At 38.6% G+C, this 15,074-nt stretch overlaps 1 protein-coding gene across 20 annotated transcripts; it reads right to left on the reverse strand.

Moving 5' to 3' along the window:
• Nucleotides 1-2,549: 2,549 nt before the first annotated feature.
• LOC121257608 (integrator complex subunit 3 homolog) lies at nt 2,550-14,709 on the reverse strand. 20 transcript variants are annotated; one of them, XM_041158704.1, is made up of 7 exons: nt 14,561-14,709; nt 10,562-11,030; nt 5,613-8,923; nt 5,141-5,215; nt 4,855-4,933; nt 3,256-3,312; nt 2,550-2,733 (listed from the first exon to the last, which is right to left on the reverse strand). In XM_041158704.1, exon 3 carries the CDS (start codon nt 8,884-8,886, stop codon nt 5,938-5,940), a length of 2,949 nt encoding a protein of 982 aa, XP_041014638.1. In that variant the 5' UTR covers nt 8,887-8,923; nt 10,562-11,030; nt 14,561-14,709; the 3' UTR covers nt 2,550-2,733; nt 3,256-3,312; nt 4,855-4,933; nt 5,141-5,215; nt 5,613-5,937. The 20 variants fall into 20 exon arrangements, 19 of the variants coding, with proteins under 19 accessions (XP_041014638.1, XP_041014635.1, XP_041014639.1 ...); XM_041158701.1 differs by having other exon boundaries at nt 4,855-5,215; XM_041158705.1 differs by having other exon boundaries at nt 2,550-2,758; nt 4,855-5,215.
• Between the last annotated feature and the right edge of the window lie 365 nt (nt 14,710-15,074).

The following is a 15,074-nucleotide window of genomic DNA, read 5'->3' on the forward strand; positions in this document are numbered from 1 at the left end:
AATGCAGTAATTGGTGTACAAACATCCAATTTGTTCTCTTTAAATAATTTAGCATATGAAGAACAAAAGTTTCATGGACCCCTCTATCAACGTCATTGTATCGAGTGCCACATGCATATCGAGATACATACACCCAAGCCTGCTAATTTATCATTGACTAGTCATTCCCTTCAGAAGGTTTGGATTTCTTTTCTGTTCTTTTCTTTTTTAGTTTATAACTAATTGCTCTGGTATTTGCTTCATTAACTTTTTACCTTTTTTTGTTTCAGTGAATGATTTAGTCAATCTAGCCATGTTATAAGTCTTACTAATTATGTCGTTTGACTATCGCTATTAGATATTCAATTCCTTGTTCCAATACTTTTTTCACCAAGTATTCAAAACTGAATGTTCACTGTCCCTTCATTAGTTTATGTGATGTCTCTACCAATCAAAAAAAGAAAAGTTTATGTGATATCTCTAGGATGTTTGTTGAAATATTTAGTTGAGGTTTGGCAAAATGAGCAGTTGGTTCATAATTCATTTGAGTGGAAATTCAAAAGAATTAGCTTTTCCATTTCTTGTACACTGTCACCGATAACTTTGTCTTTATCTACATGTATTGTTGTCTGATCCAACCAATTCATGAAGGGACTAGTTGGTGTGTTAGAACCATTATGATTTATTTGATTAAGATGTCCGATTTAAGTAGTTAGTACTGATGGGCTTTCTTTCAAGATGCTTTTGAATTTAATCATACTATTCTGTATTTATGATGGGGAGCATTGAGGCATGATTTCAGTTGATTTGGTGCTTAGTTCACAATTCTTATTGTGTGGCACTTTGACTTACACCCTTGTTTCATTGTTCTTTTAGTTCTTTCCCAAGAAAGGAGGTATACCAAGGAAGAATGAGATTGTGTTCATTGCTCCTACTGGAGAGGAGATCAATAACAAAAAACAACTAGAGCAATAAACACGCTGGTAGTCTTACAATATCATAGTTTGATTGGGGTACTGGTGAGACCCCTAGGAGATCTGCAAGAATCAGTGAAGAGGTCAAGGCAACTCCACCATCAAATTTTGGTCTGGCTTTTTAAATTAAAGAGTGAACCAGGCACTCTTAAAAGCACTTGCTTTAGGTTATCAAATATGTATCTCGAATCTCAAAAGCCGCCTCCTTTTCATCAGTAAAGAAACTAATGCAATATCAATCTAAAATCTTTTTTTTTTTTTTTTTTTTTTGTTAGGGGGGGAGGAAGGAGAGGGGCTCGGGATTGGGGGTAGGTGGGGTGTAGGACCAGTTCACTTTTAGTGAACCCAGTTTGTCACATGGGGTGTGGGATGTGTGCGCCCACCAAAATTTTCTCGACTTAAACCGTTTTACCACTACCTCTGTTCTGTTATCAACAAAGACAAGGAACCATATTGATTGTGTTATTTCCGTTTCATTATTTTTTTTAAGGACCCACATGAAGTTAGTAATGTTTGTGGTTTGTATTATATTCTAACATGACATGTCAGTCTGATTAAGTTCGAAGGAAATCAATCTGTAATATTTCTTGGTTTATGCCAGGTTAATACTCGTTGCACTAAATGTAATATTTTCTGAATTTTAAGATTTATTTACATTGTCTTGTGATATTTTCAGGTGGTTTTGATGTATTGTACAGTAGAGGAAAAGCACCATATTGGTGCTAAAAGTATGCAACATTAGAGGAAACAAGGCATTGCTCCTACTTGGATTAGAATGTTGGATTTTGGAATGAATATTACGAGACTACTTAGGTTGTTATAAACTTCTTTGTAATGTTGTATCCAATTGGAATGAATATTATGACTCAATATTTTACTAGATGACTTAATCCAAGAATGATTATTTGATGGCAGTGTGAAAGCGACATGTTCTAATATTGAGAACTGTCGGTGTGGCTACTTGTGTAGATGTCGTTGTGCCTAGTTGTGTATACTGTGTATATAAATGTTGTGGGTTGCGTGTAGGTGTATGTGTAAATGATTTTGTGTTCAGTTGTGGAAGGATTTTCGTATATATAATAGTTGTGGATTGTGTTCAAGTTTGTGTATAGATGGTTTTGTGTCCAATTGTGTATAGATTTTGTGTATAGGTGGGTTTGTGGAGACTGTGTAGTGGAGATGTATAGCTTGTGATTCCTTAGGAATTGGGAGTACCTGCTGTTAAGCTTACCATACAAAACTTGCATATGAAATTAATCAAGCTTCAATGTCAGTTCAGTTGATTTGTTTTTGTGCATGCGTGAGTTTGGAAAAAAATCTATATAACTTGTGCAAATTTTTGTTCACTTATCATCCTGTGTGTATAATAGATTGGGAAAAAAATCTATATAGCCCAGCAGATTCAGAAAAGTGACCAAAAACACTACATTTTTCATAGCCTCCACATACCTCTCCCCATATATAACAAAATGTCTAATCAAGTACCTAATCAGGCTCTACCTAATTCAAGGCTCTACCTAATTCAAGGGAGAGTATCATTACAGTTGATCCATACAAGTAAAATAAAGAAAATATCCACCTATTTACATATGCCTTATAGTTTATTCGAACCAAGTAGAAACTATTACAATTGATATAACCTAGTACAAACACAATAATATTCGTGCATTTATATTCTCGACCTTCCGCAAATTTTGTTCAACCTTTACTCCTGAGCATTTGTATCTCTCTCTTAGATTATCTTCCCTTCTTCGCAATAAGTCCTCCTCTCTCTTCCAAACTGCAGATCCATTATAACAAGCATACTGTGAAGCATCCAAGTATGTGAATCATTAACAAGTAGATACAAACAAATGGGATAAAGTGGGGCATATTAATCAACAAGGGTGACAAAATCAGCATCAATTCTTATCGCTGTAAAGCTAAAAGTATTTACTGCATGGGACCATAAGCAATATCTTCATGTGGAAACTGATACAGAAATTTCATGAGATGGAACTGAAAGCACATTAGCAGTGTGCAGGTAAGAAAAATACATGTATATTAACTAGTACCAAAATATATGCAGCTCTTGATTTAATAAAAACACAAGTACTGACTATGCAGAATAGCAGAGTAGGCAAAAGTTAAAAACACCAGGTAGAATAAAGATTAGTGTTAGGATAAATAAATTATTTTTCAGCTTAAGAATTAATTTTAATTTTCTCTGGAACATCCCAAGAGGAAATAACTTGAGGTTGCAGTCTTAATATGATGGAGATTTAACATCGCAAAAAAGACTAGCATAATTTGACTACCATACCTTATGATTGTTCAGCTTTTTTCCCATGTTACATTCCTCAGATTTTCTTCGCTTTCTCTGCAGAAGGTTTCATTTGTTATAAAGTTAGCTTGAGCACAAATAGAAAAAATACATAGCGCTCATAGATATTCTACAATCCAAGAAAAATATTAAGCGAGGACGATGAGATGAAGGCACAGGGAGATAGGGCACGAGGAGATGAAGGCTCGAGGAAGTTTGGATCTCATGTCATGAGGAGATGAAGGCACGAGCTTGGGCGACTCAGAGAGCGTTGCTGAGAGGAGCTTGGGCGACTCAGAGGGTTTCTCAGAGTAGAGATACGAAGGGGCAGTCGCGAGGAGGAGGGAAAAAAAAAACCAAAAAATGGCTGTTACTTTCCACGTATGGTGTGTTTTTGGCTGATGAGAAGTGTTTCGCAAGTGCATAACTGCACCAAGTGCTTTTAACAACACTAATAAAAACATGACATTATAGTCTATTATTAATGTCCAATTCCTAATAAAAAGGAGGCAAATTTAGAAACAATGAAAGACTTTCCAAAATTCTAAAGAAAGACTTTGAAATGAATCATAAGACTTTATTAATCTCAAATCGAAGAGCATACAAGATTACAACCTGGTCTAACAACGAGTACAACCGAATCCTCAGCTAGCTTTAGCTAGAGACAGTGAGCAAAATCATTGCCACTTGTCCTTACAAACACCACTTGCCAATGACTCAAACCTAGATAGTAACATTCTAGTATCTGTCAAGATCATTCCCACACTATCCCACCTTTCAAGCTGATGATTGATCCCATTAACAATCTGCAGAGCATCCCCTTCCAGAATAGCAGAGTTCAATCCCAATTCGTTAGCCAATACAGCAGCTTGGAAACCCCCTATTGCTTCTGCCAAGAGTGGCTCCATGAAGCCAGTTTTAGACAGCTTCTTAGTGGCCAAGATGCTACCCTCATGGTCACGAGCCACCAATCCAATACCAATACTATCTTTAGTCTCATTCAGTGCAGCAGCCCAATTGATTTTGATGATCCCTGCAGGAGGATCCCACACAGATTCTTGTCTAGTGTCCCATGAGCACTCTTATACCATGGACAGTGATGGCAGAGTTTTTCATCAGGTGAAACAAAGGTAATTAAAATCTTGCTCAAGCTTTTCATCAGCTTCAACTGGCAGAGTTTAAACTGGGTTTCAAGTTTGTTTGTTTAGCAAGACAGCCACAGAAGCATCGCTTGTAATCTTTTCAAACATTCGTAAACAGTCCAAGCTAATCTCAGCTCAAACTGATAATAGTCATGCTAAGCATGTATGATTGGCATCAATTGGAGTTGAGCCCAAGCTTCAACAAGCAAGCAAAACAATTCTGACAGATCTATTGAGGGAAGACAACTAACTAAGCATTTGAACACATTCACACCCGAGAGTGCACACAAGGATAAAGTATGTGTCACGTAAAATGGAAGACTTTTATAATGAGTTAGATATGGCATAATTCATATCTCCTTGAAAGAGGTCCAGTTAAAATAAAATTGTTGAAATAACAACAAATGAATCTACTACATCAGCTCTATAATTTACAAAAATCGAGTAGAACTCATACCCTGGAAAAAGAACTTTTAATGGATGATGATATATGATTCTATCTGATCTCGATCTGTGATGGATATAGATAGCATTGCCTACAAGAAAATGAGGAAAAAAAGATTCAACGTCCTATATATCTACGCAAATGTATAATGCAGATTAAACAGCAGCTTTGACAGAAGATAATGTGTCTTGCCAATTGTGAAGAAGTCATAAACAACCCATAACTCCCAAATCCAAGAAATCTGGTTGATTGAACTTCAGGTGAAAAGTGTTTGCTTAAGAATAAAGGTTATACATACTATCTCAGGTTCTTCCAAGAGAAGCCTTCAAGTGACCATTGCAGCTGCCATTATATTCTCCATGATCGCCAATCTCTTCAAGGAACATCAGAACTACGTGAAACTGAGTTCCAAAATATTGAATAAAATATTGAACAACAATACTTTGTACATCAAGTCAAACATGGGTTCTAAATCATATAAAATTCAACTAATTTTAAAAATAAAAAGTGGTGCTTCGGGAAACAAATCTCAGGTTTGCTGATTAGCAATCCACAGAGATCCATCAAAACTGGCAATAGGTTTCTAAACAAAAAAAAAAAAAAAAAAAAAAAAGGTATATTGTTTTTGCCAAAAAATTTGGGCAAATGGTGACCTTTTACCACAGAAGCTCACAATCATATAAATCAGCATTCTTCTGACTCACGTAGATATAAAAAATCTTCATCAAAGTACCTAACTAACAACTCCATAACCCTACCAGGGAACGCACCTTAAAGCTCCAGCTAGCTGCTGGATTTACTTAAGTGTAACTTTTACGTCCCACAGAAAGAGCAGTTATGTAGCCCACAGGAAATTCTGCTTGTTGTGGCATTATTACTCTTTCCAGTTCCAGGAAAAGGCTTCTCTCCATAGTTTGGCATGAAACAGCATACTATTGGGAGCATTTACAGAAGCTTGGCAAATATAGCTACTCAGCAAATATTAACAGAACATTTGATCTTGTTGAGGTTGGGAATATCAGTAGAGAGCAGGGCACTCTGGCTCATCTTTTGATTAAAAAAGGGCATTCTCAACTATTCTTCAGAACTGCTGCACTACTTTTTGTCCGGAATATCTAGGGAGAGTTTTCTCAAAATATCAGAGCCATTCATCCCTTTTGGATCAAAATTATTGAATAACCATAAAATGGCAGAATGATTCACCACAATCCCAGCCGAATTGGGAAGATTAGAATCCCTAGTCTTGATATCAAATTTCTCAGAAAAATCAGCTAAGCTATCAAATAGCATCGTGGCATTAGACACAACCCATGTTGCTAAAACAGCAGCAGCAAAATCCTGGAACACATTACTAGGTAATAACATGATTGCCCCAACAAGCTCAGGAGTGGGTGCACGACAGCAGCATAGTGTCAGAAGGCCTTCAACTGCAATGGCAACTCTTTTAGCATCCAGTTCATCTGAGCAGAAAAACTCCAAAATCACCTTCTCTAGTTGAACCTTGGAAGCAGCAAGCTCCGATCTAATCAACCCCCAGAAATTACGTTGCTCCAAACAGCTCCAATCAAGAGAGCTCTCTATTAAGTGCAAAATGGTTTTGGTGTTCTCACCAAATACAGAGAGTTTTTTCAAGCCAATTTCAAATTGTATATCAACCAGACCGGTGTGATCCAACCGACTAACAAGTAACTTGATCATGTCTTCCTTACCAATGGACAAATCAGGAAGATGATGAAAGACGCCGCAGAACAAACTTTTCAATCTTTTCCTCCCCCATTCAGCACAAGACATTAAGTCAGAAATGAGGAGCTTTGTCAGAGATGCATCATCATCTTTATGTAACATAGTCCTTGAACACTCAAGAAAACCTCTGTAAGCAGCAAAAGCACTATTTACCAACTGTGAGACTACCTTATTGTCTATCTTTGCAGTAGAAACAAGAGTTGAGAAAGAACTCTCCTTTTCACCTTGCAGAAAAGAAATATACCCATCAATATGAAAGATCAATAAAGGTAAATCACTTCTTTTAGCAGAATCTTTATCGACCATTGTATCTCCCAAACAATCTGCCATGGATGCCTCATAGGCTAGTCTTGATGCATAAGATAGTAATCGTGCTCCCACAGAAAAGCCATTCCTTGACCAGGATAGAAGCATGTCCTGCATCTTAGGTTGAGAAAATATACAGGCACGAATAAGTAAGGCAGTGGCAGACCCTATTTCATCATCACAGTCAAGATTATCTGGAAGATATTGAAGTAAAGAAAATATTTTATAACCATTCAACTCAAATTCCTTTGATATTGTAGAAGATAAAACTTCATTGCATATTGTACCGCTCATTGTTTTTTGATTGTTAAGATTCAGTAATGAATATAATTCCTCCTCCAAGGTCTGATGGCCTACTACACACGACTTCTTAATCTTTTCCCCAAAATTTTGAACTAAATTCTCCGCAGAAACAACTTGGTGTTCACTAGTCACAATGGATGGAACAGAAGAATCAACAGGTTTGGTGGCAAACCCATCTTCCTGGGTGCAGGTAAGTTGCCCTTTCAGTGATGGTGCCACAGTTTCCACACAGGATGAGTTTGGCAAGCTCAGAGGTGTCAAAAAGTTGTGAGGAAAATTTTCTGGCTGCAGGTCTTTAAATCCCATTTTCCTACCAGACAAAAACCTTCCAAGCCTCTCCCTCAGAAAAGGAGAAATTGCATCACTAGAAGTCAAAACATCCAAAGACTGAATTACTCCTTTCCTAAGAAGCACACTGAAAGCTGATGATACACCCCTAACTATAATGTCATTATGTTGTAAATCATAGCTGTCTATGACAAGAAACAAAAATTCGAGAAGGGTGTGAGTCATGTCAATGTATCTGGGAATGGAATATACCATCAGTAGCATTGCAGGTTCAATGTTCATAATATTATCCACTCTTTCATCAAAAAAGAGCCAATCATAAAATAAAGCCAGCTTCATATTGGCTCCAACATGATTTTTCCTACAAAGTCTCATAAGCCAACCAATAACTGCCCATCTCGGAACAACATCTGACTGAATAATTTCATTAGTTGGGTGGTGTGCACAACATATAAACCGAACAATGTCACTCAAAAGAGTCTCTCTCTCCGCCCCACATAGAAACTTCTTAGCAAACCATTCCAGGTGTCGCCACTGACTCCCTAACTTTACATGTGTGAGTAAAAACCGCAATTGGGTCTCCATTTCTGGGGTAATCCTAAGTAAAGAATACCGACTTGAAGTCCTTGTGTGATAGAACTGCGAAATATCAGAAAAGCCTGGAGTCTTAAACTTGCTTGGGTTCAATACTAAATCTTTCCATATAGCTCTAAACTCGGGCACGTGTACCAAATCTTGAAGAACTCTAATAAAATCCCTCCCAATTCTCAAACACAAATGAAACTGCTCCCTCAATACTTTGACACAAAAATCAATCTCCAACTGCTTCAATGCCTCTAAATTCGCATTATTCACTAACATACAATGATCAGCCAATAACCGAAGATACGTGTATAAAGCACTAGTAAGAACTAGTGGTTCCGCTTCTAATAAGCAATCCCATTTGGCCAAAAAGATTCTCACCAACTCAGAGCACAGCCACAGATTCCCCTCAGAAAAATCTCCACCAACAATTTGCCTCAGTAAGCACACCAAAAGTCCATCAACCCCTACCCCGGAGACATCAATCATCTCCTTAGCAACCCAAACCAACTGTTTTTTCACCGACTCAACAAGTTTTGTGTACAATTCTTGAACAACCTTGACAAGCAAATGGACAAATAAGGCATATCCATCAGTGACAAGTGCATGTAAGTGCTTAATATGGGTTTTTGCATTATGGGGTTCGCATAAAAACCCGTAAACAATGGCCCGGTTGAGCTGGTCATATTCTTGCTGGTCTGGGATTGTTAATGCAAATGGGGGTCTTAGTTTAGGTTCCAGAAGCTCAAAGGCTTGCCTTAGAGAGAGTTCTGTCTGGTTCTCGGCTCCATAGGAAGGGACTCGGATGAGATTTGAGGCCATGTGTGTCACGCCCCGTACTCGGGGTGAACTCTTTAACCTGAAATCCACAAAATATAAAATTTAGATACAATAATCCTCCAAAATTAAAGGTCTCAAAAATTCTTCCAAACAGAATAAACTAAACACAATCAAAATTTCTCATAACTCGGACCAATCCACTTTTGCCACATGGCAATTATCTCACATTTCTCTTATAATCTTATCACGTGCCATCTATTCCAATTGTCACAACCATCAAGTATTTGGAAAAAAAATGGTGGATAAACGAGTGAGTCCATCGACTTAATAAGCAACGAACCTATACTAATGTGTAAATATGAGCCAGTTACAAGATACAAAAACAAACAGTTGTAAAAAATAGCAATGATATCTTCACAAACATTTATTTTTCAATAATAATATATCAAAAGACCTTAAGACACAAGCATACTAAAAAAAGATCAGAAACAGATACAAAAGCCATGTTTACCCCTGTGGCAGGGTTGTGCATATCTGTAGATAGCCAAGCAGAACATCAATCACTTTGCCACCAAAGTGAGTGCACTCATAGCAAAAGCTACCATTTTATACCCTTTGCAAGGTTGGAAATCATAAGCCACAATTTTACACCCGTGGCAAGGTCAAAAATCAAAGGCTACAATTTTACACTCGTGGCAAGGTCAGAAATCATAGGCCACAAATTTACACCCCTGGCAAGGCCAAGAATTAGAGGCCACTATTATAACCCATGACAGGGCCCGTAACCAAAACAGATAAGAATCTTCAGGGTTTTCAGATACAATGCAATAAAATAATAGTATACTAATCAAATAATATCATATAATCGGATAATATATTTCAGAGTTCATGTTCATGTTCACATTTTATGCAGTAGAGAAACAGAGTAGAAGAATTACTCATGTCTACACCAGTCATGATACAATGTCAAGTTTCAATGTTCAGATACAAAAACTAGTGCAGAAAATAATCAAGGTTGTTTTCATAACAAAATATGCAAGCTTTTCACAAAATCAACCTCAGTCAGTTTTTAGCAAAATCTAGCATAGGAGCATCATTTACTTGGACTTTTTAACATCTCTGAATTTTCTCACAATAGTGCCAAGCGAATACCAATCATCACCTAAACATAATTACCATGATTCTGAGTTAACAGAGTTGAATACTATTTTTAAGAAATAAAACAGATCATACCAAAACTCCCATCAAATTCTATAGTGACCCTAAATACACTAAAATGTACTTAAAGGCCAATTCACCTATTACCCGAATTTAGCAAAAACCATCTATCTAATTCTATTTCTTCCAAGTACCTTCACTTAACCCAAATGTAACGTACTAACTATTGTACAAACAAAACCTTTCATTTCCGAAAGTATTTAGGTTAATACAACTATACGAAAACCAACCTTATCTTACACGAAACGAGGAAAACCTTACCCCTTCAAAACCTCAAACCAAATATAAAGCCATGCCCAATACGCTCCACTTCAACAGAACTCCATATCCACAGTTAGTAAAACATCCCAAATCAGTCAGCATTTCCAAACCTAGCATTTATCACCAAAACCCAAATCAAACCTACAATCATGTACCGTCACAATTTCAATTAAACATTGACCAATTGAGTCACTTAAATATATGTATATTACACGGGTACAGCAAATGAATATCTTACCCAACTCGGAGAGTAGTCGGTCGGATGTGTGGGCGAATGGTGTTGCGCGAAGGATGTTCGATAGAATGAGGCGGTACGGCTGGACGTGGTGTGGCAGCCAGCGGTGGGATACGACGTGTTAACAACGGAAACGTGCTCTGGCTGGACGGAGTGCGAGGCGTGAAAGGTGGCGACTGCAGGGTAGAGACCGAGGTGCGGGAAACAGTGGTGTGGAGCGGAGGACGACGGTGGTGTGAAGCCGCTACGGGTTGCAGCTTCGTGTACAGAGAAGAGAGATAAACAGAGGTGTATTGGTGGCGAAGGGAGGGACGGCTTGCTCGTAGTGTAGGGCTTGGATGGCGGCGGCGGCACAACAGGGAGAAGAGAGAGAGCGAACTGAGAGAGATGGAGAGAGTGATGAGAGAATCCAAGAGGGACAGGTAGACGAATGTGGAGACGGACAAGAGAGACTTACCGGCCGGCGAGGCAGTGTCACAATTCCCGAATGAAGGAACTGGGCTATGGGCCTGAGCCCGTTTAATATCATTTATAATTTCACGCATGTATTTGGGCCTCAAGATAATTAGTGGGCATTAGTTTTATTCTATTATATGCCTTTAGTTGTGTTAGCCTAGATCCATGTAGGAGTTATCTTCTTTATGTAAGAATCAAGAGTATATAAGAGTCATCTTTTTTATGTAAGAACTAAGGTTTCTAGGGTTCATCATACTGAAGCATTAATAAAAATATTTCATTATTCTCTTTTTTCTGCTTTTCTTAGAAGTTAGGTCAACCTTAAAAGTGACTAATTTTCTTATTTTTTTTTTATATTTTTTAATCATCCAAACACCTACTATCAGCGTGTTACAAATAGTATTCAGGGCCAATTTTTCCTTGGCATCAAGTTCATAAATCCATGAAAATGGAAAATATTATCTCCTCTTTACTCAATGTCAAAGAGCTATTGGAACAAAATCTTTATCGCTTAGACATTATCCATTAACGTTTGAAAGATTTTCGGGAGAGTCACAACAAAATGCAGCAAGTATTTCAACAGCCTCTTGACGAATATGCCAGCAACTTTCAGGAAAGTTTCAACCAATTACAAGAGAAAGATGCAATGACTATGGAAGGTGACTTCAATATCTCCAGACCTGATTTCGAAACTGGCATTTCCAAAATCAGGGATAGAGTCAAAGAAGGGCGAGAGAGGAAGATGAAATGTGCGGTTTTGGAGATTTCCCCAAGTTGGAATACAGCATTACTGCAGCTACAGCCTCAAATTTCACTCTCAGACTTTCAGATTAGGGAGTTTGATCCTGGTGGTAGCCATTTTCAGTATCTCTATTCCGAAATTTTTCTTTCCTCACCCTCATTTTTTCTTTCCCATGAGCGCCATTTATCTATCCGCCCCCATCTCTTGATTACACTTTCTCTCCAACATCCCCGAATATCTCAAACACTCTCCTCAATCAGTCTCGTAGCTCAAAACAAGAAAACCCTCCCCTACCATCTATCGCACCCAGTGAGCCTATTATCCCCGTCGTGTTCGAAAGAGGTGGTCAACTCTCCACGTCAATTGGTTCGTTGGCTCACAAAACATCCCTCTCTACTGAAACCACCATCAGAAACCAAGATCTCTCTTCCATCGCAACCAATATCTTCACACCTAGCCACAATCAACCTTCATCTAACACACCCTAGATTTTGGCAAAAATTTATGGAACCAAGACACCCTAGATTTCCTTATCTTTGGCCTTTTTCGGTCCTTTAATGGCCACCAAAGAGCAACCCACCGATCCTCTCGAGTCTACTATAGAGTCGCAGTCCACCGAATCGGCAGAGGGTAAATCTGCTCCCAACATAGCTAGCAAGTCAAGGAAACCAAAGGAACCCAAAGCCAAAAAGCCTCCTATGTCGAGAAAACCTCCATCTCAGATAGGTTCGAATCAGTACGATAAAGGAATTCCCCTGTTGCGTAGCTTAAAAGACTGTTATGAGACGGCCTTAAGAAGAGACGATGTGAAGACCATCGTGGTTACCGGCGTAGAGGGCAAGTTTTTTGGTTGATTTGATATTACATCTTTTGAAGGATTTCGAAATGGATCAATGGCCAGAGAAACAAAACTTGGCTTTGCACTTTTTGAGTCCGACTCATTGGAGTGGCCTAAGATCACTGTTGTTAACAGAGAAGCGCTTAAGCTCGCCATTGTAGAAAAGAAAAATCTCAAGGCTCATCGTCAAGCCATCCTTTAGGTTGCACAGCATATTAATATTACTACCAATAATTCACTCATCCGATTCTCAGGCGATGCACTTGATGAGCATAAGCATAGCATCAGGATTGCTGAAGAAAAGGTTGCCTTGGCTATTTAGGCATATGAATTGGTAGATACACACATACAACAACTAGATCAATATTTAAAATTTTTTTTATGAAGTTGCCAGATCTACTAAGGTTGCAGCTGCAGAGCATCAACCCCAAGTCTCTATCGACGTCGTCGAAGAGCTTCTCCTCGTGGGAGATACAACATTCCTTGGAGCTTCTCTTCTGCGAGATGCTATTGTCTAGGGTGCCCTCCTTCCAGGTGATCATCTTCATCTTTCGAGTCAGGTGGAGGACGAGGGTTCCCAGCTGTTGCCATTGACCCTAGCCAGAACCAGAGAGACCAAGCATTCCGCACCATCAGCAAGGATTGCAACATCCTTAACTCAGAGCTACAACCCTTGGCTTCGTCAGTATATGTGAGCTTCCTTTGATCTATTTTGCGGGTCAAAATGTTGTAGTTGCGTTTGTTGCCTACCATCCAGGCACAACATACTTAGATCTAGCGATGAATAAATCATTGGTAGTAGAAGTTGACAAGAAACTGGGGGAGGTACTTAGATGTAGAGATGATTTTGAACCTAATGTGTTTAATGAAATGCTTGAGAGCAGGGTGAAATCTGATAAGGTCCCGTTTTTGACTTAGCCTACTTTGATAATTTGTAATGTCTTCCTAAATGTGTATGGAAAATTGGGGATGCCGTGGAATAATGTTGGGCTAGCTAGCACTCTTGATGAGCTACATATGAGATTATCAAATGAGTTTGATTTAAAATCTCAAGCTTGTGCAACAACCACTGTTATCGGCAACAAAGCACATTTGATTGGGGGAGTTAATGATGAACCATTGTTATCAAGTGGTATTCATATTGTTAACCAAACAATAGGCAAATTGGTGAATCCTACTGTGCCAGGTTCTACCCCAGATGATTGTATATGGTTTCTTGAGGTGGACACCCTATTTGTTAGGAAGCTGAGAAAAATATTGGGGAAAGAAGTTGTTGCTTGGAGCAAGGTTGTGAGGGACAATGCTGATAAATTAGCTATTATTAGTGATCCCTTTGGAATTGGTAAGGGTAAACTAATATCCGTGCTCATGAAGGAATTCCCATCGGTGTTTAGAGTCCCTGTGAGACATAGAACCTCGCCTCCCAAGGGTTGTGAGAGGGATGAAGTTCATTACCACTTCACTAAACCAAATGCTATGAAGGAGAGAGAGAGAGAGAGAAATGAATGCAAGGATGAGTCTGCACAAGACTTTTCCGATTACAAAGGAAGTGTGGCAGTCAAACCGTACCTTATGGACAAGGTGCTTATATGGGAGATGGTTTGTCACAGTTCCCGAATGAAGGACCAGGGCTATGGGCTCTGAGCCCGTTTAATGTCATTTACAATTTCACATTCAGCATGTATTTAGGCCTTAAGATAGCTAGTGGGCCTTGGGCCTTAGTTTTATTCTATTGTATGCCTTTAGTTGTGTTAGCCTAGACCCATGTAGGGGTCATCTTCTTTATGTAAGAGCCAATGGTTCTAGGGTTCATCAAGTAGAATCATTAATGAAAATATTTCCTTATTATCTTTTCTCTCTTTTTCTTGGAGGTTTGGTCAACCTCGAATGTGACTAATTTTCTTATTTTTTTTCTCTTATATTTTCTAGTCATCCAAACACCTACTATCATACATGTTATAGGCAGAGATGGACGGAGTGGGGAGGGGCGACGAAAAATAAAAATTACAGAGAAGATAAGAGAGAAGGACAGAGAGAGACAATGACGAAAAGAAAGAAACAGAGTTTGCATGAGTTGCTCCCAGTTTTGCAAGGCTGGGTTGCTTGATCTGTAAGGCTTAAGGTGGCGCTTGGCTTCTGGTGGTACAAGGATGGTGTAATGAACCCAATCAGCTTGGGCTTGCTTGATGGGTCTCTTAATAGTGCTTGGGCCTAGTTCATTTATAATAATAATTTCTTTACTATAAGACTCTTTTTAATTACTTAGAATTGGCCTAGCCCACGGCCCTAGTGTTTGGTCTGGCCTTCATATTTTCTTTAATGGTTGCTTGATAGTATATATTTAGGAGGAGGGTAGAGTGCGAATTATCTAGAATTTTGTAGAAACTTGAGAACTCTATATGGAGGTTGGGAACCCTCGAAGATTCCTGTACCAATACACTTGTGGTTTTTATCTTCTACATTTTATCAAACATCTTGCA

The sequence above is a fragment of the Juglans microcarpa x Juglans regia genome, chromosome 3S (assembly GCF_004785595.1).
Source record: "Juglans microcarpa x Juglans regia isolate MS1-56 chromosome 3S, Jm3101_v1.0, whole genome shotgun sequence".
NCBI lineage: Eukaryota > Viridiplantae > Streptophyta > Magnoliopsida > Fagales > Juglandaceae > Juglans > Juglans microcarpa x Juglans regia.